The following is a 24,055-nucleotide window of genomic DNA, read 5'->3' as shown; positions in this document are numbered from 1 at the left end:
TTCTGGATTTTTTTTTTTTTTTTTAATTCTAACTTTTCATTCTGAATTGTTTTATTTCATAGCTTTGTGGATAATATATTTCTGTGGTTCATGTCAGTTTGCATAGTAATTATTATGCATAGTTATAGTTTCAAGTATCACAAAGCAGTCTTGAAATCCTGCCCATATTCATGGGCATGCCTGGACTGTTTGATTGAAGTAGTACCCTTGAAGCTTAGAAATACTACAGCACTGACATCTTACTTATTTTCAGTCAGTACTTGTTAAAAAATATACAACAAAACAAAAAATATGACAGCTAGTTTGTACTCTTCAGCAAGTAAATCCCATCCCAAAGGCAGGATAAACTCCCCAAGTGTCAGCTACTCTTGAACTTTTCCTATTTTCTTAAAGTATTTCTTCTAGACTGCGTTTGTATCTGAAGGGTTTTGGGGAACAGAGAAAAAGAGATTACTCAGTCTAGGGAGCTGCACTTACAGATCTCTGGATTTTAAAACTTTGATACCAATGGGAGAGGCATCTGAAGATGTATACCAGGTCTGCAACCTGAGTTCATAGTAAGTTCCTGTTCATCCACGTGGCTTACAATATGAATAGGTTTACACTTTCCAATAAAGCAAAGATTTAAAGAACTTTCCCTTAAAGCCCAACAAATCTTTGCATTTCATTTCAAGAAGCTGAAATAATGTATTTCTTTCTTCATTTCTTGTTTTCTGGTTTAAAAGTCTCTGTGCTTCCTGGTCTCATATCCTTGTCCAATCACATAATTGTGCCTGGAATCTTAGGAGGGACTGAAATATTTTGCTTTTTAAGTTCTAACCTTAGTTATCAGCTGTGCTAATTATTGTATCTGTAACTGGGAGGAATTGCCTGAACTTCTGCATTCGTTACTTACAAAATACATATGGTCAACTCCATTAACCTAGAAGTATCATCTAGACCATTGTTTCTCAAGCAATTGTTTTTCAGACTGGTGATGACCATTGTTCAGAGACTTAATGTCAAAATGCAGCTGCATTGTACAGCTGCCTAATGCAAATATTTTTTCAGATGGTAGCAGCTGTGAGAACTGCTGGGGTAAATAATATTTTTTAAATTGTTTAAAAAGAAAAAGTAAAGAAAACGTATCTTGATAAACAAATGAAATCTCATGGAAAACTGCAGTGCAAAGGAGAAGTAAATGTGGGGGAGAACTCACTGCAGAAGGCCCTACAACTGCTAAAGGAAGGATCACTCTTCTAAAAAAGCACACAAATAAGAATTAAGTTATGTTATGCCATTTAGCTGCTTACAGTGTCAGGCCTGTACCAAGTCTCATTCAAAGAGGTTTCAGTACAGAAAGTTTTACTTCATTATTGCTACAGAAAGACATCCAGGAAACTGCTACTTGGGTCCATTGAAATTACACAGATCAGCTCAGTGAGGTAGTAGAATCATAGAATCATAGAATTGGCTGGGTCGGAAGGGACCTCAGAGATCATCGAGTCCAACCCTTGATCCACTACTGCTGCGGTTACCAGACCATGGCACTGAGTGCCACATCCAGTCTCTTTTTAAATACCTCCAGGGATGGAGAATCCACTACTTCCCGGGGCAGCCCATTCCAGTGCCTGATCACCCTCTCCGTAAAGAAATTCTTTCTAATATCCAACCTAAACTTTCCCTGGCACAACTTAAGACCGTGCCCTCTTGTCTTGTTGAAAGTCGTCTGGCAAAAGAGACCAACCCCCCCCTGGCTACACCCTCCTTTCAGGTAGTTGTAGACAGCGATGAGGTCTCCCCTGAGCCTCCTCTTCAGGCTGAACAGCCCCAGCTCCCTCAGCCTCTCCTCATAGGGTCTGTGCTCGAGTCCCTTCACCAGCCTGGTTGCCCTCCTTTGGACCTGCTCCAGGACCTCGATATTCTTCCTGAACTGAGGGGCCCAGAACTGGACACAGAACTCGAGGTGTGGCCTCACCAGCGCTGAGTACAGGGGCAGAATCCCTTCCCTTGACCTGCTGGCCACGCTGTTCCTGATACAGGCCAGGATGCCATTGGCCTTCTTGGCTACCTGGGCACACTGCTGGCTCATGTTCAGCTTCCTGTCAATCCAGACTCCCAGGTCCCTTTCTGCCTGGCTGCTCTCAAGCCACTCTGTCCCCAGCTCTACCCATCTTCAGAAGCCAGCTGATAGCTTAAAGATCCTTAAAGGTGTTGTTTCCTATCCCAAACCCAAGGCATTTGTTATTCATACCATGTGTAGGTCAGTGGTTGTCTGAAAGGTTTCGTTGGTGATTTCATAACTCCCTTATCAAATTGCTGATTCTGCTGCATAACTTTGTTGGTTGTTAAAATAGTAGCTTAATAGTAGCTTACAAAATGGGCTTAAATTTGGCTTCATTAAAATTTGCAATGACTGGGAGTAAAGATACTTTCATTTCTGAACATAAGGTATCTTCTGCTCTAAAGGTTATAAACTTGGACCTTTATAAAGTGAAGTGTTAATGGTTTGTCACTACTGTGTTCCACAGGGCTGCTGAAAGGACAAGAGTGATGTGTGGTATGATGCTTTTAGGGCATGTGCTGTGCTGCAATGCGAGGAGAGGCTCAAACTTGGGAAGAAATATGACTCCAGTTGATTTCAGATGGGGTGAAGTGGTGTGCTTTTGTTTGTAAACAAAGAAACATAAATAAGGTTTAGCAATGTGGGTTTTAAGGCTTTTGGCATTTTAATACAAAAGCAGGGGAACCTGATGGCTGTCATAACATATATACACATATACACAGTTAGTGGTATAAGCAGGAGCCATCAGTGTGGTATGTCCCTGCATACTCCAGCGATTTTATTTTTTCTTAAGTAGAAATCATGGGTAGATAGAGACTGGAAGATGTCTGAAGGATCCAGTTCTGGGCACCTCAGTTTAGGAAGGATATCGAGGTCCTGGAGCAGGTCCAAAGGAGGGCAACCAGGCTGGTGAAGGGACTTAAGCAAATATCCTACGAAGAGAGGCTGAGGGAGCTGGGGGTGTTCAGCCTGGAGAAGAGGAGGCTCAGAGGAGACCTCATCACTCTCTACAACTCCCTGAAAGGAGGTTGGAGCCAGGGGGGGTTGGGCTCTTTTCCCAGGCAACTCTCAGCAAGACAAGAGGGCAGGGTCTCAAGTTGTGCCAGGGGAGGTTTAGTTTGGATATTAGAATTTCTGTATGGAGAGGGTGATCAGACCTTGGAATGGGCTGCCCAGGGAAGTAGTGGATTCTCCATCCTTGGAGATATTTAAAAAGAGACTGGATGTGGCACTCAGTGCCATGGTCTGGTAACTGCAGTGGTAGTGGATCAAGGGTTGGACTCGATGATCTCTGAGGTCCCTTCCAACCCAGCCAATTCTATGATTCTATGAATCTATGATCTCTGGTCCAGCATTTGCTGAAAGCAGGGCCATCTCTGGAGTTACTGGAGATTTCCCAGTCAGCTTCTAAGTAATACAAGGAAAGGAGAAGGAGATTCTTGGAAACCAGTTCCAACATTTAACTATATTTAGCATGAGGATTTATGTTGTTTCTATCTGACCAGAATTCCCCTTGCTGCATCTTGTCCATTGCCCCTAGTTCTTTCTCCATGTAGCTCCAAAAAAAGGCTGTCTCTGCCTTTGCCATACCCACACAATAGGTAGTGACAGCACAGCTCCTTTGGATCCCCCTTGCACATTATGTTCAGTCTTGGTGGGTCTCTCCTGGACTTGCTTCTGCCAGTGTCTTTCTGGTGTCAGAGCCCTCAATGGGACACAGAACTGTATTATTTCTCTGTTACTATGTAACAGGAGAAGTTTTAAATGGAATTGGAGGTATAAAAAGTTCTCGGTAAAACTTCGTCTTTTCACAATGTTATTAGAGCATTCCTCAGACCATTACACTGATGTGTAACTCTGAAATATGCAGCTCTACATCATGGCTTTACTTGGCTTGCAGAAGTAAAAGCCAGATACTGCACATGCTGCCTCACCTTTATGAAAGGATTGGGAAGTCTCTAGTTTAACCAATATGGAGAACATTTCCAAACCAGGTGCATTTTCAGTTTTATATTTGATTTATTGCCTGCTAAGCGAAGCCCTTTAATACATAGAAACAAATCCATTTAAAAGCAAGAGAGTTCACATCACATTAGCCTAATTATCAGACCACCACATCAGCAGCAGTGGCTTAAAGAGGTACAATAAATGGGTAAGACAGCAGGTGAGCTTATTTTGGATTTTGCCTTGTTAAACAGCTGATGTGAACTCCTCTCTGAACATCAGGGTGGGTCAGAATGGGATGTACTAATTTTCACAAAACCACGAGATCTTTCCAGTGTCTTTGAACTCAAGGTTTATTGTGTTTTGTCACTCAGTGTTTTGTTGCTCAATCAGTATAAATCCACTGACAGTCTGAGACTCTGCTGTCCATAGAATCATAGAATTGGCTGGGTTGAAGGGACCTCAGAGATCATCGAGTCCAACCCTTTTACCACCGTTGCGGTTGCTAGACCATGGCACTGAGTGCCACATCCAGTCTCTTTTTAAATATCTCCAGGGATGGAGAATCCACTACTTCCCTGGGCAGCCCATTCCAATGCCTGATCACCCTCTCCGTAAAGAAATTCTTTCTAATATCTAACCTAAATTTCCCCTGGCACAACTTAAGACCGTGCCCTCTTGTCTTGTTGAAAGTCGTCTGGCAAAAGAGGCCAACCCCCCCCTGGCTACCCCCTCCTTTCAGGGAGTTGTAGAGAGTGATGAGGTCTCCCCTGAGCCTCCTCTTCTCCAGGCTGAACAGCCCCAGCTCCCTCAGCCTCTCCTCATAGGGTCTGTGCTCGAGAATAGGACAGTCCACCTAAATTATCATCTTAATAAGATGCCACAATACTTGTTTGGTGTTTAAAAAGTTGTCCTTAATAGCATGGAAGTCTTGAGAATATTATTCTGAAATTAGTAGCTCAGCTATGCTCAGAGAGGGAAAGAAATCTTGTTTTATAAACAGCTGCTTCTCACTTTCATGTTGCAGAATGCAGCAACTTAGTTATAAATAGCAGTACATAAGATAGTATTTAATTCAGTCAATCTATTAAAAGTTTGTTTCTTCATAAAACCATCATCTTGGGGTCCATGGGGTTTTTTGTTTGGGTTTTTTAAGTTGTGTTTTTTTTCTTTTTTGTATGTTTGTTTTTAATGCAGGCCAATTGCTGCAAGATACTAAGGCAGAAGAGGCAAAGATTTTATAGTGTGTCATTTTGGAAATGCTGTATGAAGGCAGCATCATTACACACAGACAGTTATGAGGCTCTCATTACACAGCGGAGGTGCAGATTGGAGTGCCAGCCTTACAAAATAATGTAGGAGTACTGTTGTAAAATACTGCATCAGGAATTTTATTTTTTGTCTGTTTTGTCCTTCCTCTCTCCAAAAGATTCATTAGTCTCCTGTGAAAGATGCAGTTTGATTCTTTCCTTTTAAAGAACTATGTCAAGGGGATAATTCCAGCCACTTTTCATTCAGACACTTGAACACCTGCTTCTCCTTCATTTATCTGCCAAATATATTAGTTCGAGATAACACCTACTGATTTTATGTACTACTGCTATGATGGGTTTTTTTTACCTCATAGTAATAAAGGTGAATACCAGAAGTGGATTTTCTGTAGGCCTTGATATGTAAGAAATTCATAACATGCATGAGTTGTATAATCATTTTACTTGAGTATTTAAGATGCCATCACATGTAACTGTCATGTTTCTTCACAATGTATTCATCCAAAATGTATACCACCCCCATGTTCTGAGAGCCTGCACTTTATTATGGAAATTCAAATGCCTTGTCCTTAACTAGTTTCAAGTAACCTTGCAATATTTGCTGATTATCAATGTCATCTTTTCCTGCTGCTTATTTCTCATTTACAATTAAAATCCATGATATTTCATCCATCTCCACAGAAAGTAATTATGATAGCAGAAATAGACTGACATCGATTGCTATTATGCAACAGAAATAAGTGAACTTTCACAAAAATAAATCACCCAAATCTTACTGATGTAAAAAAAGACCAAGATAAAGTAGAATAGAAGAATATTTAGGCAGATTTAATCATTAACTTGTATTATTTCTGCACTTACATCTGAATTCTCAAACTACTCCATTAATATTTTAGTTAATGTATTTATAACAATATAATGTCATTTTTATAATCTTCAGAAAAGATATTTCAAGTTAGTGTCAGTTTCCATCAAACTCGTAATTTTACATGGAGCAGTGATTTGCAGCCTCTCTTTGTTTTTTCTGTGAAGCCTTAGTCAAAATCTACAGAACAGATTAGCTTTATTCTCTTTGTTAAGAAACATCTACAGTCAGGTCACTGGCCTACATGGGGCAAAATTCAGATTTCAGATTTGCATTCCATTAGCACTTCAGGTACTGCACTGTCAGAAAACAATCAGTAATAATTAAGATTTGCCCTACCTGAAATATAGCATGCACTCCTGTAGGAGGGCAACCAGGCTGGTGAAAGTACTCGAGCACAGACCCTATGAGGAGAGGCTGAGGGAGCTGGGGCTGTTCAGCCTGGAGAAGAGGAGGCTCAGGGGAGACCTCATCACTCTCTACAACTCCCTGAAAGGAGGGTGTAGCCAGAGGGGGGTTGGTCTCTTTTCCCAGGCAACTCTCAGCAAGACAAGAGGGCATGGTCTCAAGTTGTGCCAGGGGAGGTTTAGGTTGGATATTAGAAAGAATTTCTTTACTGAGAGGGTGATCAGGCATTGGAATGGGCTGCCCAGGGAAGTAGTGGATTCTCCGTCCCTGGAGCTATTTCAAAAGAGACTGGATGTGGCACTGGATGGTCTGGTAACTGCAGTGGTAGTGGATCAAGGGTTGGACTTGATGATCTCTGAGGTCCCTTCCAACCCAGCTAATTCTATGATTCTATGATTCCCTAGATCTGAACGTAAAAAAGTAAAAAGAAAAATAAATTCTTAACTTTCTCTGGAATTAGGACATGAAAAATCCTGAAGCCCGTGCTGGAAAGGGTTCTTTCCAAGCCCACATGCCACACTACCTAGTAAGCCACTTTTGCAACCAGCCCTGTACAGCCAATGAAACCTCAAGCCATTTTTGTAATTCTAGCTGCCAGCATGTTGAACTCTGTATTGCTAAACAGGTCTGATTTAATGATTAAGAACAAGCAAACCAAAAAAATATTAATGGTGAGGAGATAAACTACAAGTTCCTTTCAAAGGCGAATGAGACACTTTTGCACATTTCTCAACAATTAGGTAATTGAATGCAGTGTAGAGTTTTATGATCAAGGGTGTTTTCTGCTGATTCATTAAGCACATAATTTAAAGACAAATACACTCAAGGACAGACAAAGCAGATCAAAGTCCATGTAGCCCAGAATCTTCTCTTGCAGCCAACAATTAGGTTTAGCAAAACCATCTGCAAGAAGCAGGCAAGTGTTTCTCTGTCCCTTCACATAACAAATCAGATTCCAGCCCTCAGAAATTCACAGCCAAAAGCTGCAACCAGGTTAGGGAGCCGTGTGTGGAGTTGTTCTCCATTGCTTTCTGTCATTTGAACCCAATTACACTTCTTTTTGCCTTAATGGGTGTGTATTGCAGTGGGTTCCACAGTGAAATAAGACATTGTACACAAAAGCACTTCTTTTTTCTTTTTTTTTTTCTTTTTGGATGGGCCTGGGTTGTTTTGTTGGATACCCTCGTTTTTGACATTTTATAAATGAGTAGATGACTGTTCATGGTGTTACAGACCTCTGCTGCATTCCCCATCAGTTGCCTATTCCCCAGACTTCTGTTTTGTAATTTGCTGTAATGCTGTTTGCTCTAGTGTGGGTGGCCCATGGCCCTGAGAGCTGATGATGCAGACTCATTGACTCAATCTCTCTATATTGTTATGGCTTCAGATTTAGGATGATGATGGGTCATAACCGTGGTGCATGAGAGCAGGGGTTCCAATGCTGCTGAAGACCACTCCATGTGTTCAGAAGGCAAAAGCCCTTCTGGCATGAGTTTCACCTCATCTCTGGGACTAGAAAGAGTGCAAGAGCTGTGGGGATGCTTTGAAAGGCTATGTCAGAGTCCTCTCTGGTGCAGGTGCAACCAGAGGGTATGTAGAATATGCATTCTGATGTTGGCTATCCTGTTTTATGCCTTGATTTTACTTAAAGGGAGCATCTGGTTCATGCAGAGCACAGCCTATGTTACAAGTACTGTGTATTTTTTGAGTATCAGGGGACCAAGCCCTTGGTGTGAAAGAAGAGATGACAAAAAACCACAGTTTTACTATTACTCTTTACAGCTCTACAAGATACCTCATCCCTTTAATCATTTTTTTTCAATTTTTCCTTATTTTTTTTAGTTTTGTTGTGTCTTTTTGGAGATAGATAACCAGACTTGCATTAGCAGCAGCTCTAGCACAAAGATGCTGTTCTTATTTCCTAATAATTCCTAATTTCCGTTTCCTTTTGTATTGCCCTAAACATTAAGATGATGTTTTCAGAGAATTCTCTGCAGAGTTTCTAAGATTTGTCTTCTGAGTGAGAATTACTAATTTAGCTGTTATTAAGTGTGTATAATTAGGGCTGCCTTTTCCCTAATGTCTTTTTTGCTCTTAACAATGCTGAATTTTGTCACATGTCACTTAATATCACAAGATCTTTTGTAGCTCCTTGCAGTCAGCCTTAGTTCTGGCTGCAGTCAGCAAATTTTGCCTCCACCCTATTACCAGACTTCCTGGAATGTGTCTTTGTGAAGAAGTGAGCAGTACCACATCCCTCTGTTTGATGTATGGGGCATTCCTCCTTGCTTTGTAAATGTTATTAATCCTGTAGAGGATACTCACTCTTCTTCTCATGCAATTTTAATTCTTTCATTGGCTTTAAGAAAGGGATTTTGGAACTCTAATCTTGGCAGTTTACTACTCTTCATTTTATTGATTTCTTTTAAACATTCTCCAAGTGACACTTCACTTAAAAAGATTTCCACAGTTCCTCATAAAGAAGAATTTCACTTTGCCATCTTGCTGAAGCTCCTCAGGGTTAGTACTGATGTGAAAATATTTGGCTTGTTTACTATGGCCTTAATCCTTCAGTACTATTGCTTTTAACCTTAGATAATCTGTGAATCTACCCATTTTCTCTTCGAATTTTTGTATCCTTAACAGATAAACTTTATTAAGTACTGAACAGAAGAAACACACTAGAATGCTGAGGTATTAGACTGCCATTAAACTTTTATTTTATGTAATACTATCTACATTTTTGATGTAATTGCACTTTAGGAAATGTCTCTAGGCTATTACTGTATCTCTTTTACTTCACTGTCCTTCCTTTTCTGAATTTGCTTCTTATATTGGTATTTCAGTTCAAAACTATTAATGTATAAAGGTGTTTGGTACTTTCAACTCTGTTTCCCCATCCCAGATCAGCATTATAACTATGTTTCTGAACACATAAAAAGCACTAAAATAACATATAGTGCCAAGTGTAAACATGCTTGATTTTCTCAGATAACTTAGCATTTGCTATAGAGGAGCACAAAACCATTTTTGTCATAGGGTTTTTTAAAAATATCTCCTAGTGAAATAATGGAGCAATACCATAAGGCAGGATGGTCCATGCAAATTCTCATAGCTATTCTGTTCTCATGTTACTGTAACTGAGATCCCAGTCTCTTCCTTTTTCATTCTTTTGATTCCAGAGGATGACCATGAATAGTGCAAATTTTCCCACATCTGGGAAAATTAACTTCAGGAAAAAAAAAGCACAAAAAATCAGACCAAGACTCTAAATGCATAAATTACACTGAAATGTCACATGTAGCTTTACTGTAATTATTGCCAGCTTCCAAACCAGAAAGTAGACTGCACTGTTTTACTATATTGTGTAAATGGTGTTAAATACAGGTTGGTGTTTTTTGAACATTAAGTCTGTTATTTATCAACCAGATAGTGTCATTGCATGAGCTGAAAATATCATCCAAAGATAACTGCTGGATGATGTGACAGCTGCAATTCACAATTGCTTTGTGATTCAGTCATTTCTATAATCAAGTATTAAATGAATTATTTCCACTTTGGCTCCTAGCAGAGGTCTGTGATGAAGGGTTGATGCCAGTTCGTTCTAATAACAAATGCATTTTTAATTTGTGTGTGGTTGGTTGAGGTTTTCTGTGCATACAACAGGAGCAATGGTTTTTAGGAAGTCTTTGAAATCTTAATAGCTTCTCTCTCAGAAGGTGCTAAGCCAACTTTGAATTTAAGTAGGTATTACTTAGTTGTAAGGTATGCTCAGTAACATTTATTTTAACTAGGTGTGCATGCAGACATAGGTATACAATTATCCATCTGCTTTGTATGTCTGTTTGGGAGGCTGCTATGTACTAATTACTCCAGCATAAGTGGAAGAACTATTTCTGTATGGTAATTTACTCAAGCAGTGTTGTACATGTAAAAACACACTTTGGGTGATGGGTAGGTATTTTTTAACTTATACCAGATCCGTATCTGGTGAAATAGAATCATCCAGCAGATAAAGCCAAAATCAGAGTTTGTTAGGCCATAATCCATTGCTTTCACATATCTCTCTGGCTGTGGGTACCTGGTATTATATATTTGTAAGGTTACAGCTGTAGGGTAAACACAAGCTGTTGAAAAATCTACACAGCAGTTTGCTCTTACTTTAGGAAGAGTCATGCTTCTTGTCCTCTCTTCTCTGTCAACAGGATGGTCCTTCCTCCCAGCTGGTAAACAAAGGGGCCAAATCCTGGCCAGTAGTTTGGTTGTCATCTCCTGGTGGTCTGTCCAAGTATTCTTCTCTTCTTATCATCAGCCTACCATTGTTTTGGTCTTATCTTGATATTTTCACTCTTTCTGTTGCAGGAAAACTGACTCCTTTGCCCTCTAAAAGTTACACTGGAGAATCCAGTTTCCTGACACCTGCTGGACTTGTTTCTTTAAACTGTGCTCTCTCTTTTGCCATCTGGATGTGTTGTCTGATGAGGAGCAAATCCAAAAGCAGCAGCTTGCCTAGTTATTTATAGCCCACTTGTGAACTCTGTTCTGGAGAGAATTCTGTTCAGCTATGGAGAGCCACAGGAATTCTTACTCTAGCGATGCCTACCATGCGTAGGCTTTGCTTTTGGCTTTGTGGAAGGTCCCTTGCAGTATTCTGCAGCAGAATTTTGCAAATAGGCATTTCCACCTTTACAGATCACACTGCAGATCCCTGCTGCAGTGGTGTTTGAGTACCATCTTCTCAGGGTAAGCAAAACATACTTCAGGTACTTAGCCCAGCTCTTCACTAATTTGCTTTTAGCATAGTTATTGTTTGTTGTATATACAGAAATCTGAGACAGCGAGGTGTCTAAAGCAATTTGAGTCACTTAGAAGCAAAATTTTTTGAGGATGAACTGGTAGTGATGGTGTTCCTGCATATTTATTTCTTTATAGTAATTTCAGATGGCACCACTTGTGCCTGGCTGCAAAGGCTTGATGAGTAGAACCCATGTTCTTGCTGTTTCTTTGATGCTTCAGCTTTTGCATGTTGCAATGCAGAAGCCTGTAGGAAAAGCCATAATTTCATCTCCTAGCGGTCCATATGAAAACAGGAATGGATCTCCTACTATAGGGATTGTGTTATATGCCTTCCACTGGCACTTTGGACATAGCTTCATTGCAGTAACAACTGTGGTGGTAATAGCTATGCTTAATTTATCTTTAGCTATAGCTCCTTAGGGTATGTATGGACATCAGCATGGGCTGTTCAAGCCTGTTTCTTACTTGGATGAAAGCCTTAAAATAAGTCAGTACCACCCTGTTATTACCATTTTTGATACTTAAGTTATACCTTCAGAATGTCCAGGGCATGTTTTTGTTCTGTAGTGACACTGTAATTGCAGAGCATGTGTATTTCTAAGATATGCTGTGTTACCTTGTTGTTGATTTCTTTAATAAGGCTGCAGAGCCTCATTTTTCATTAAGTTGTGGAAAACAGTACCTGCTGGTGGCTCAGCTTTCTAGTTCTTGACCTAGTGTTACCTGGGAATTCATGAAAATCCTGTGCTGCAAGAGAAAAAACAGGAGGCATGTGGTTTTCCAATATTCTGGTTGGCTTTCTGAATTTCTCTTTAACCTGCTGTACAATCCTTCTCAAATGTGACAAGAAAAGCAATTTTGTAGAAAGAAGATGAAAATGTGAGTCTTTTCAAAATACTATTGGTAGACTATCACAGTTCATTGACACACTGGAGTTCTGTTTTGATGTTTGTTTGCTGTTGTTGATTTGCTGTAGATGGTGGTAATGCTTAGGATGCTTAACACTGTCTATAGTCTCATTTTCTTTCACTCCCATTTTCTCAGATTTTTTCAAACACACACGTTTTGTTATGTTTTAAAAGATTTCTTGTTTTATCTCCTGTTTTCATGTATTCATCTTCTGCCAGTTGTGCTCTGCTTGGCCTGCAAAATCTGTTACGTTGGAATTCTTTGGATCTAGTTAAAGTTTAGTTTTTTGCCTCAGAAGACATCTGATTTCAATGATTTTTTTCAGTCCTTCTCTATGAAAAACGGTCCACTCTTAGCTTAGATTTTTTATTTCTTTAGTTAATTATTGTAGAGTTGTTCAGACTTTATTTCTGTGCCTTTCCTTGTGTTTGCTGAGTTCTTGGTTGTGTTACTATACTGTGACCTTCTTTGCTTAGTGTGGTTTGCAGTATTTTGTTCAGCTCCTGTGGTTCTGTGTTTACAGATTTGACTTTACATGCTTTTGCCTCCTGAGTCAGTCTTCTGGTAGTTTACATGCAGTAATTATGAGAGTAAATCTAGAGTTTTATTAAAGCTGATCTATGCTTTTTCCCCAGTTTTGCTTTCTTTCACCATCAGTAAGCAAGAGGGAATTCAGTTTTTCTGTAGTTACCAGGTGTGGCAACTATTACACCTCTTAAACTCTTCCAGTTAATAACTAGGAATTTCCAGTTTGATCCTGCATGCTCAAAGGAATGTGTGTGTTTTTACTGTACAATTTCACAGGCCTGTCACGAACAAAGATTTGCCATGCTCCTAGTCCAGTGCTTCCTCCTGGGGATGGACTGGTGTCTCGGACTGATCTGAATTTCTGTGAAAGCAATTAGCTGTGTGCTAATATTGTCTTCTCTGGGTTTTAAATAGTCATAATGTCACAGAATCATAGAATATTTTGGGTTGGAAGGGACCCTAAAGATCATCTAGTTCTGACCCCTGTGCATGGACAGGGACACCTCCCACCAGACCAGGTAACTCAAAGCCCCATCCAACCTGGCCTTGAGCTCTTCCAGGGAGGGGTCACACAAAACCTCCCTGGGCAACTTGTGCCAGTGTCTCACCACAGTCACAAGAAAAAATTTGTTCCTAATGTCTAATCTAAATCTCCCCTCTTACAGTTTAAAGCCATTACCCCTTGTCCCATCACTACACACCCTTGTCAAAAGTCCCTCCCCAGCTTTCCTGTAGGACCTTTCAGGTACTATAGGGCTGCTCTCCTTGGAGACTTCTCCGTGCTGAACAACTCCAACTCTCTCAGCCTGTCCTCACAGGAGAGGTGCTCCAGCCCTCTGATCACCTTCATGGCCCTGTGGACTCATTCCATGAGCTCTATGTCCTTCTCCCCCAAGAGCTGGGGGCTATAGAACTGTCTACAAAGTATAAAATAAATGCAGTTGTACTTACAAGACTGGAAACAAAATAAAGTAAAATAAATAAGAGTTGGTGGTGAGTTTTACCTCTTTTTCCTATTATTTTGTCTTAATTTTAGATTAACAAATTTTAAGCCTAGAATGTTAATTTCTTAGCATAATGTGTTGGCCACTGTCTGTTGCTTTGCTACTAATCTAGTGACTTGATGACAAGCCAAGTTGTTTCAGTGTGGTTTTACCTTACTTTTCCACCTCTATAATTATAATAATTATACTGGTTTGCTTCTAGAGTGATTGGAGTTATTCATCCACTGTGGTATCAGTGATGTCTCTGCCTATGGCAGGGCGGTTGGAAGTAGATGATCTTAAAGGTCCCTTCCAGCCCTGAAAATTCTGTGGTTCTATGAGTTTTGTTCCTGGTAAATTAATTTGTCTTATAGCACATCATAGACATTTTCTACATTATTCATTTACCAAGTGGGATTTTTTTCTTTTTTTATTAGATTTAACTTTTAGTACCCACATATCTCTTCTCCAGTGATGTTCACTTATTTTGTAATCTCAAAAAATAAGAGTGCTGGACTACAGCCAGAACAAGAACTGTCATGTGTGGACATTACAGACAAAATGGTAGTCCTTATCTATCCTTACCAGATAGTAATCTGAGTCAGCTTTTGTAGATGGTACTGTTACAGGAAGACCCAGTCTGAGATTAGAGAGACGCAAAACTTCTGTAAGGAACTTTAAATCTTAAAGCCTCAGAAACCTGTGGGAATATTTTTTCTTCCCTTAGGCTTCCAGAGACTTATGAATATTTGGAACCAAGCAAAATTCATATTTAGCATTGAGCAAAGCTAATTTCTTTCAGTCTTTCAGTCTTTCACTGTTCTTTCAGTCAAGCTGTGTTTTGGTGTTGGGCAAGCCACAAGCTCACAGCAGCAATGCAGGGTGTCATTCACAGCTATAGCAAGAGTCTCAAAATGAACGGACCCCTGCGTGAACTGACACAATTACAAAATTTTCCCCAACTCTTTTATCTACAGCAGCATTTATTTATTTTCTTGAAACTACCCTCTTGAATCAATTTTTATTCCAGGAGTGGAGCCCTAATTCTTATCTCACTACTCAGCCTTGGCTGCCTTAATGGAAGGTAAAAACTAAGAGCCACTTCCAAGGTGTGCAGTTCAGCCTGTTTCAGATGCTTTCATTAGTCTGAGGTCAACTGTGGCTGAGACTTGCTCTTTATGTATGAGGGCAACTCAAGAGGCAGAAGCCCCCATGGTAAACTTTTGTCTCAGATTAATCCTGCTCCATTTGTTTATCAAGAAAGTCTGTGTAGTTGGAAGACTTTCAAGATGATGAAGTATGTTTTAATACATAATCCATCACAAATGAAAATCTCTCCTTCCTTACAAGTCTAAACAAAATATTGATGGTTGTTTATCTTAACACTGTGCCAAGCAATTGGTTTACTCATTTGTAATTATTCAGATTGGAATTATTAGCAAAGCAAATTTCTGCCTGTTGAATCCAAAAATAATTCATGCACAAGAAAGCTTCTGCTTGAAGCTCCCTCCCTGTAACGACCTTTACTTCCTAAAATCTTCATTAAAATTATAGTGGCCTTCCAAAGGAAGAACTCATGCAAAGCAAACCCTAGTGCTATTTTTAAGACAAAGGCAAGTTTAAGAACCACCGGGCTGGCAAAGGCTGGGGTTTAGTTTTGGTTGTCAGATGAGACAGAAGGGGTTGGTTTTTTGTCTGGCTTTTGGTTTATGCAGCAACATGACAAGTTATGCAATGAGGACTAGTTTATTCTCATATATATGCAGAAGAGTTCATCGGAGATGTTTTTCTCTTGGAGGGAAGGATGGGAAGAACAGAAAGGTTATGTTTCCTAACTATGTAAACACCTCTTAGGCTGGTTAATGGAGCAGCAGAAGCATTTGGCACAGAGGCAGCGGCAAGCTTCACCTTCTCAGCTGGAGAAGCAGCCCACAATCACTGCCATCGTGGAGAGCAACAGCTTAATAAAGGAATAAAGACAAAAGTGTGACTGGTTTCCAGAATGAAGGGGCAGGAAATCCTCCTGACCCTGTCAGGGCTTTACTGATCTTAATGGGTCTGCCACAGAGAAAACCTTTGCTTGAACAGCAGAGGGGTGCTGCTCCTGAGGGAGGAGTTCAAAAACACCAGCTCAGAAGCATTAATAAAAACATTTCCTGCTGTTAGTTCTTCAGAACTTAAAAGAAACAGCACACTGCAGAGCACACTGGCAAAGTCTGTATGCTTATGCCATAAAGTACCCATATGATCATTTCTATAAGCTAGTAACTGATTGTTTCTTGGTGACTTGATGAATTTCTTAGAAAACTGGTTTCTGGCATAAGTAGACCCCATAAAAAGGGCTTAGTGCTTATTTCTAATCTCCTGGAAGATTGTACGAATGAACAAAAAGAGGTTAATCACCAAGGAAATTCACCAATGAAGTAATACATCTTTTGTTAAGTATTAATTATGTTTCATTTTTCCCTGTTGCAGAATTCACAAGGTTCTCATGAATCAAGAATTAATTCAGAGGGTTTTATTTATATTCTGCTGTGAATGGATCACTTCTCAGTAGAGAGTGAATGAATTTATTCTGTATCAGCTTTTTGCTTGAAAAGAAAATCCTTCCTTAAAATAATACACAATCTTTGCCAGAGAAATCCAGACTAAGTGAAACATTTCATTGTTCAGGCTGTTAGATTGTAATGAGTTCTGCATCTAAGCTCTTGTAATTTTTTCTTCCACCTGATCCAGCAGTAGTGTAGCAGTTTATGAATTTAAATGTGTGAGACTTGTTTTGGAGGAAGATTTGTATTAAAGGAAGGCAGCATGTTCTGTAGTTTTAGTATAACATCTGTTATTATCATTCAGTGCTGCTCTTAGCCCAGCATGCCCTTCCTCTAAATATCTTATTAATTAAACTGGCTTAGCAAGGAAATAATTAATACTTTAAGTCCTGTACCTACTTAGAAAGGATTTGGAAACAAAAAATTGTTTTAGTCTGGGATTCAAATCGGAGGATTGTGGGGTTTTTTTTTCATTCTTGAGCAGAAGGGAATTACAACTAAAAGGGAGCATCTGAAGAACTTGTATCTTCCAGTAAAAGTATGTTCTATCTTTAAAATTCTCCTAGACTGCAAAAACAGTCCATGACTTCAAGAAGACTTGGTCAGTACTTGAGTATCTTGCCCAGCAATTGTTTTGAGAAAGGTACTTCTGTGCTTCTTCAAAATGTCCTGCTACCCCTCCTAGAGCAGTTGGTCCCCTGAAAGCCTTTACTGCAGTCCACAAAATTGCCACGTTCCTTACCACTGCTTTAATTGTGTGATGGCTCTTCCAAGCCAGAAATTCAGCCTTAACACTCCTACCTTGCATAGCCAGCTGCTGAATAGGCAGGAGGGTGAGTCGGGGTGTGTAGCAATTGTGCATTTGTATGCAAAATGTGTATCTGTTACTTGGCTATTTAAGGTATAGTACAGAAATAGCAGTTTTTACTGCTTTTAAGGTTTTTAAGGTATAGTACAGAAATAGCAGTTTTTACCCGTATCTTTATTTTATAAGCAGTGCTGCTGTCTTTATACAGAAACTACTGCTTTGTTGTAGTTTCACCCAACTCAATACCCATTGCAGAACAACCTCAAAAAGACTGTTTGCTGCATACACTTACAGAAAATTATACTTTCCCAGACTTATTGGAAAAGGTGCTGAGTGACACCAAATTGTCAGGGTTTTAACAACTTGGAAGTTCTTAAAGAAGAATGGAAGAAAATTTGGGAGTTACCTGTAGCTTGTTCTAGTTTGGTTGTTTGGGTTTTCTGTTTTGTTTTGAGGTTTTTTTGAGGGGATGAGAACAGTTAATCTTAAGAAGGATGAGGAAAAAGCTTTAAATACCATACCAGAACAAGGCCCCTTCAGTGCAGGGAAAAGCAGGTTGGAGAGCAGTCTGCAACATGACTCTAGCGTCTGATTTTTGGGTATTTCATTTCAAAAGTATATTAGAAACCTAGAAATAAAAATTTCATTGGAAGCCAGCAAGCACTTCTCTTCAGATGAGGCTAAGGCACTCTGGAAAATGGCTGTTATGTTAACAGGCTGAAAAATAAAACTGTACCATGTGGCTGGCTAATGAGTATGGGGTCTTGTGCCTCAGCACAGGGACCTGGCGCTAATTCTGATCTATGCTGAAGGTCAGAGGGTGCGTCTAGGTAGTGTTTGTACCTACTGGCCTTCTTTGTCCTGAAGAATACATGTTCAAAACTGATTGTAGAAATTGGGAAACCTAAATTTATCACATAGAAAAAGAAAGTGAAGCAGAGCTGACTGCCTCCTTCATGCTCAGCCAGACATATCTGGCAGTAAATAAGTTGCTGAATGCAGTGTGTCAGTGTAAGCATAGCTAATCCACCAAGTATCCTCTGCCCCTGCAGAAACAGCCAACATGCAGCAGGGCCAGAAAAGGCTACACTCCTGTGTTTTCAGGGATGGAGAGAGGGTTTCAGAGCCTCTCTTGCTTTAAATCTGCCTCAGGCAGACTGAAGATGCTAAGTCCCAGTTCCTTTGTGTCTGCGTGCATCTGTGCTGGGTCTGATAGGGGAGCATATGGCAGAAGTGATTCGCCCTTGACTCTGCCTCTTTTTTGGCAGGGACAAGATTGTTTCTCACAGAGCACACGCAGTCATAGCCGCTCCCGCACATCACTTCTTGTGCCCCTAGCTTGCTGGCTTTCAGCTCTTTGCCTGGATGCATGTCCTTTGTGGTGTTTTGGTTAATTGGACATGGTTTTAATTACCACTGCACTAAACAAACATGTAATTTCTCTCTGTCGTTTTGCTGCCTCAGTGACCACGGTCTCCAAGCAGGCAGTACAGGACTGAACAGCCTTGTGTGGACCTGGTGTAAATTGCAGTGGCTCTCATGGAGTTTCCCTCATTTACACCCTCTAGGAGAGAAAGCACTCCTCCAGGGAGGAGGAGGCTTTACTAAACAGCTCTTTTTTTGCACTGTCCTAAATGCCTTGATCTCCTTTCTCTGGAGATAGTGGCAAACAAGCCTTGGCTTCATGGCAGCAGAGGTGCTAGTCCATGGCCACCTCTTTCACCAGTGTGATCCTTCACATTGCCTCCTTTCCTACTTTTCTCTTTCCAGCTTCCACAGTAATTGCCTTTTTCTCTGTCTGCTCTCTCTTAATTCTCCACAGCAGTGCTTGGATTGTGTCAGAATTAAGCAGTGGGAATGCAGGCATGGCCTCAAGTTGGTCAGTCTGTAGCACAGACAGATCTGTCAGTAATGGCTGTACTTCAGCAGTGGGCAGGTTCTCTGGGTGGCCACCAGTAGCCTGTATTTTGGGATGCTAATTTGCCACTGACTTGAAGAGGAGAAAAAGCATTTCTTAAACGAGTTAAAAGCCACAGAGCCTTTTAAAATAATTACTTCCCTTCTATTCTGTTTGTATTGACCTTTCTCTTTTGCTTACAGCTTTGGAAAGAAAAATATCAATGAGGCAAAGCAGAGAGGAGCTTATAAAACGAGGAGTGCTGAAAGAAATTTTTGATAAAGGTAAGTGTTCTTTTCACAGCCTTAAGTTGATATCCCATATACTTGATTGGCCAAATATTATTGTAACAATTAAGAACTGGCAATCCAATCCTGAATTGTAAGATTGAGCAGAATAAGGTCTTTGCACATCTTGTTTGGTTTTACCATGAACTTGCCCTTTCCATTGGAGGAATGTGATAGTTAGATATTCAGGTAAAACTGGAAGCTAATCAGAACTGTAAAGAAGTAGAAATATAAATCATGGCAATGTGCAGGGGTCAGTCACTGCAAACCAGCAAGGCATCCAGACTGCAGAGAGATGGAGTGGGTCTGTGCCTACATGTGTTATCATGGTCAGTATGAGTCACTGTGGGAGTAACTATTGTGGAAAAGGGAAATGTTTAAAGATTTTGGATACTGACTGGCACAGAACAGTGCACATTCTCGTGCAACCACTCAGAAGATGTAATTCCACATTCACGGTAACTAATTTGTTGAATTGGTGATGTATTTTTTTATGGAAAACACCAGTGTTTTACAAAAACCTTTGTTTTACAGTATTAATGCAACACATATTTGGCATTTATTACATATGTGTCAATCTTTCACCTCACCTTTTATTTGTCTTGCTGCTTCCCTTGTCAACAACTAAGGTGATGTTTTTCGGCAGATTATATAAAGACATGACAGAGTTGCCTCTTAGTTTCAATAAAAACTTACATGTGTTTTAGAGCCCTGTTAATTCAAAGTCAAAAAGTCTTTAACTATATCAGCAGAAAACTGTTAGAAGTCAATGGAAGTTATAAATTTTCAGAGATACTAGAAACAGGGTCTATTTTATAAAGCCTGGAGGATTTAAATCTGCTACTTGCTTACTTGCTTTTTTAAACTAGCTTGTTGTGAAAGGACACTTTAAAAATTTACTAACCTGACCCGTTTAATTTTTAAAGTGGACAAAAATAAAAAACATTGCACAACCAAAGAAAAAAGCTGCTTGTCATTAAGTTCTGCAGTTTTTATCCATTATTTCTATTAGATGCTTCTAATCCTTTACATCTAATACTGCCTGTGCTCTCACTATGGCCTGCTCTTTGGAAGTCATCCCAGATGCAACTTCAGGGTATAAAATAACACCTGGCAAAAGGTTTGCCCTTCTCACTTCTTTGGCTTTTCCACTTTTGGCATGTAACTCAGATCAGATCTGCATGAGGCAGGCATCCCAAGGGCCAGCAAAGCACAGCAGGCTGTCACACCAAGTGTGTGGCATAGCTCCCTATCCAGTGCCCCAGCTGGGCCAGAAATCAGACTTCAGTCTCACCACCATCCAGAGTGAGCTTTCCCTCATCACTGCCACACATCCCACATGTAGCTGCTTTCTGACTTGTCCCCACACAAGCCTATAGGTATTCCCAGGAAGAAGCTTTCCTGTGCAGCCTGACCCTGCTCTCAGTGTTGCTACCAAAGTGTTGCAACTTTCCCTGTTCATCAAATAATTCTCTAATTTGCAATCTTCTATGTGATGTTGTGAAGCAAATGCTAAGCTGTCTGGAGGTCCTCATCTGAAAAAAAATAAATTAATCTGTCTATATAGTCAATTTTCACCTTTTGAAATCAGAAAAAAATGTCCTGAAACACATGCTGCTTCATCCTATTTCCAGTGGAAAAAGCGGAGACATCAGACTTTTCGCTGTCAGGAGCCACTAAAAGGGAAGCTGTAATGCAAAACAGCTGGGCTCCTTATTCACTATCCTTCATTATTTCCTGCTGGCTGCAAGCACAGGAAGCTAAGAATTGATACTTCTTGGAAGAAAAAGGTAGGGCAGAGAAGAAAGTGCTAATACACAAGTACAGTAGCAGTGATCAAGTAGCTTTGATGAGCAAGGATAAGGATATGAGCAAGGTAGGATTTGCAGAACAAAAGCAAGATTTCCTTCATTGGTGTAATAATCCAAGAGTAATTCTAACAAAGGATATTTTATCTCACTGTGAACCTTAAGCAGAAGTAGCATTTTCCTGGTAATTCCTGTTAGGTAATCTCTAATCCTTCAAGAACACACAGCAGAATTCAGCACTTCATAGCAGAAGGCTTTATTTGATGATGGTATCACCTTCTGTGCCAGCAGGCATTGTGCACAGGCAATAGGTGTAGCTGTAATGTTAAATCTCATTGTTTCCCTTTCCTAAGGGGTGGAGAAAGCAGACAGAATCAGCCTGTGAGTAGTTTTGCCTTTTTCTTTCTTTAAAAAAAAAAAAAAATCCATACTGATAAATGGAAATTTAATGTGCATAGATTGACCCAAGAACAAAAATTCTGAAGCTGTCAGTGTATTTAATATTGGTTTTATCCTATCTTCTATGTTGAAGAAAAGTGGAGTTAGCAAGTTTTTTCACCTATTCAGTACAATGACACTCCGACCTGTTTGCTTTAGGATTTCCTGACTTTTCAGGTGACTTCATGTCATCCAGCAGGTAAAAGCAGAGCACAGCAAGTCCCAATGTTCACATAGGGGAGAGTCAATGTAGTCCATCTGCTATATTTGGGAAGTAAGAAAGACTTTTATTGCTTCAGTGACCCCCAACCTTGAACTAGTCAAGTGAATTCACTCCAGACTGAACTGCAGAGATGTCTTTTCTTCACAAGGGCCAGACTCATGACTGAATCAGTTTCTGTTGTCTTCTCTTTCCAGGGTTCTTTACTTGAGTCTTCTAAGAATGTGGGCAAAGGTTGTAATTTTTTCAAATACTATATACTTTGGGAAAAATTGTAAGTTGAAGTGCCTGATGAGGCACCTGCAGTTCTAATAGTTTGTTGGTAGGCAATGCCAAGAGGTTAAAAATAAAACTTCCACCTGCAACCCAGAACGTACCACAGCATTCAAGAGAGTTCACATTTTTGCTGTACACTTTCTCCCACACATAGATAAACTTTGGTTTTGACATGAAGGCACAACTGTCACAAAAATATCTGTCTTTAGAACAGCCAGCTGTTCCATGGTGCCAGTCAAAGAATTGAATCTACTTGTATTATTTTGATAACCTCTTCCTATTTTATCTGAATATAGATAAGATTGCCTGTAGTGAGGAATTTTTGAACATGGGTGTGTACTAGTTGGTAACTTCAGAGATGATGTCTCAATGATTCTGCAAGGAAGCATGGCCAGTCTTCATCTTCTATTCTTTTGTGTATTTGTACTCTCTAACTGATCAAGATGATAGATTTAGACTCAAATTTGAGGTTACCTAAATCCTGACAGGATTTGGAAGGGTTGCACTCACGTGCTTAGGCAGCTTTTGTGGCAGTAGGCGAGCATGTTTGAAGAATTTGCTTTGGCAGCAAGGAGGAAGGCATGACAGCCACCTGAGAGCCAGTTGTGCTGCAGCTTCAGTATATTGAAAGGATTTGAAGTCCTCTGGAAGCAGGGAGGACAGCCATATAACAGCCTGACTCAAACCCCACAGTATCCCACAAAATCAGAAGTCTGCTTAGACATTTAAGTCAAGGAGCATCCCAGCTGCTGTGCTAAGGGAGTGACAAAGGCTCGGAAGCAGCCCTATGGACAGGTCTTGACTGCATGCCAGAATACTTCCCATCCCCTGACCCATGGGGGAAATGTCAGAGAAGAACATGAGATTTTCTCTGTCCTTCCTAGCTTTTGCATCAGAGAATTTTCTCTCAGGTCCTGTTTCTTCAGTGGCTGCAGGTGTGGGGAGACTCCTGAGTAAATTAAGAGCAGCCTTTATGTGTTCCTGTTGCTGCAGCCATCAAGCTACTCTCTGGTGCCCTCCAGATCGATCTGATTCACACTCTGATGGCACTATCAAAGCTCATGCATTTAGGGAAAGTCTTTCTCCACTTAGAAGTAGCAGCTGGCTTTGTGAAAACACAGCAAAGGATTTAGCAAGTGTGAGAACAAAAGATGAGATACATTATCACTGTGCAAAAATAAATTAATAGCCAGTTCCTGAAGACTAATTCATCTGTGTCTATGTAATAATTGCGTTACCGGGATTCTTTTCCATTGTATGTCAGCTTTTAGTAATTCAAAAATAATAAGTAATTTACCTTTTATATCTGGTTTTCAAGCATGTCTCTGATCCAGGATTAATTAACATTAACTTATTCTATTTTATCCATATCTTTGATCAGTTTCTTTTACTTGAACTGCTCCCTATGTAGCATTTCTTTAAGCGAGATCTGATTAAGGGTGTATTTTTCAGCCATTTTTCTGTGGCATGTGTGCTGATTTCAGTCAAGTCCAAGACTGAATTTTAGATTCTAAATGAAGATTGGAGTTATTCAGAGGGAAAATTAAAACAAGTTACACAGTCAGTACAGAAAGTAGTCATGCTTGGTTTTGTGACAAAAGTAAAAGCCAAAATTTTGTGTCACATTTTACTTCTTTGTAATCATAAATCATCAATGGGTCATTTGAATGATGTCATCTTAAATCATGCTGAGTATACCTTGAGAAGTGCAAGGTGCATTTAAGACAGAAAGATTTCAAGATGCTCAGCATGTTTACAGTTGGCACCCAACTTCATTAGAATGTGCAGGCATCCCTACAAAAATTAAATGTTATTGGTTTTATCATGTATGTTTCTTGTCTGCTCACAGTTACGATTATTCCTGCATTAAATTACTAGTCCTGCACTTAACTGAGGAATATTGCTGGACACAATCTCTGCATAAGCTGCTCCACATAAGAAATAGTTACATTCTTTCTTGGAACCAGATAACTGAGATGGCAGGAGCCCCTATCCCAAATACATGTAAAAGTGTGTGTTTGTA

The 24,055-nt window shown here is 40.0% G+C and overlaps 1 protein-coding gene across 2 annotated transcripts in view; it reads left to right on the top strand.

Annotated features, from left to right (window-relative positions):
• PHACTR1 (phosphatase and actin regulator 1) overlaps nt 1-24,055 on the top strand; it is a 129,295-nt gene that overhangs the window by 39,386 nt on the left and 65,854 nt on the right. For both annotated transcript variants that reach the window (XM_030446555.1, XM_008497130.2), the window contains exon 2: nt 19,207-19,287. In XM_030446555.1, the coding sequence (XP_030302415.1) occupies nt 19,207-19,287 (81 nt within the window). The remainder of the gene's footprint in view (nt 1-19,206; nt 19,288-24,055) is intronic.

The sequence above is a fragment of the Calypte anna genome, chromosome 2, assembly GCF_003957555.1.
Source record: "Calypte anna isolate BGI_N300 chromosome 2, bCalAnn1_v1.p, whole genome shotgun sequence".
Lineage (NCBI taxonomy): Eukaryota > Metazoa > Chordata > Aves > Apodiformes > Trochilidae > Calypte > Calypte anna.
The sequence above is the reverse complement of the archived record's forward strand: the minus strand, read 5'-3'. Positions and strand labels throughout refer to the sequence as shown.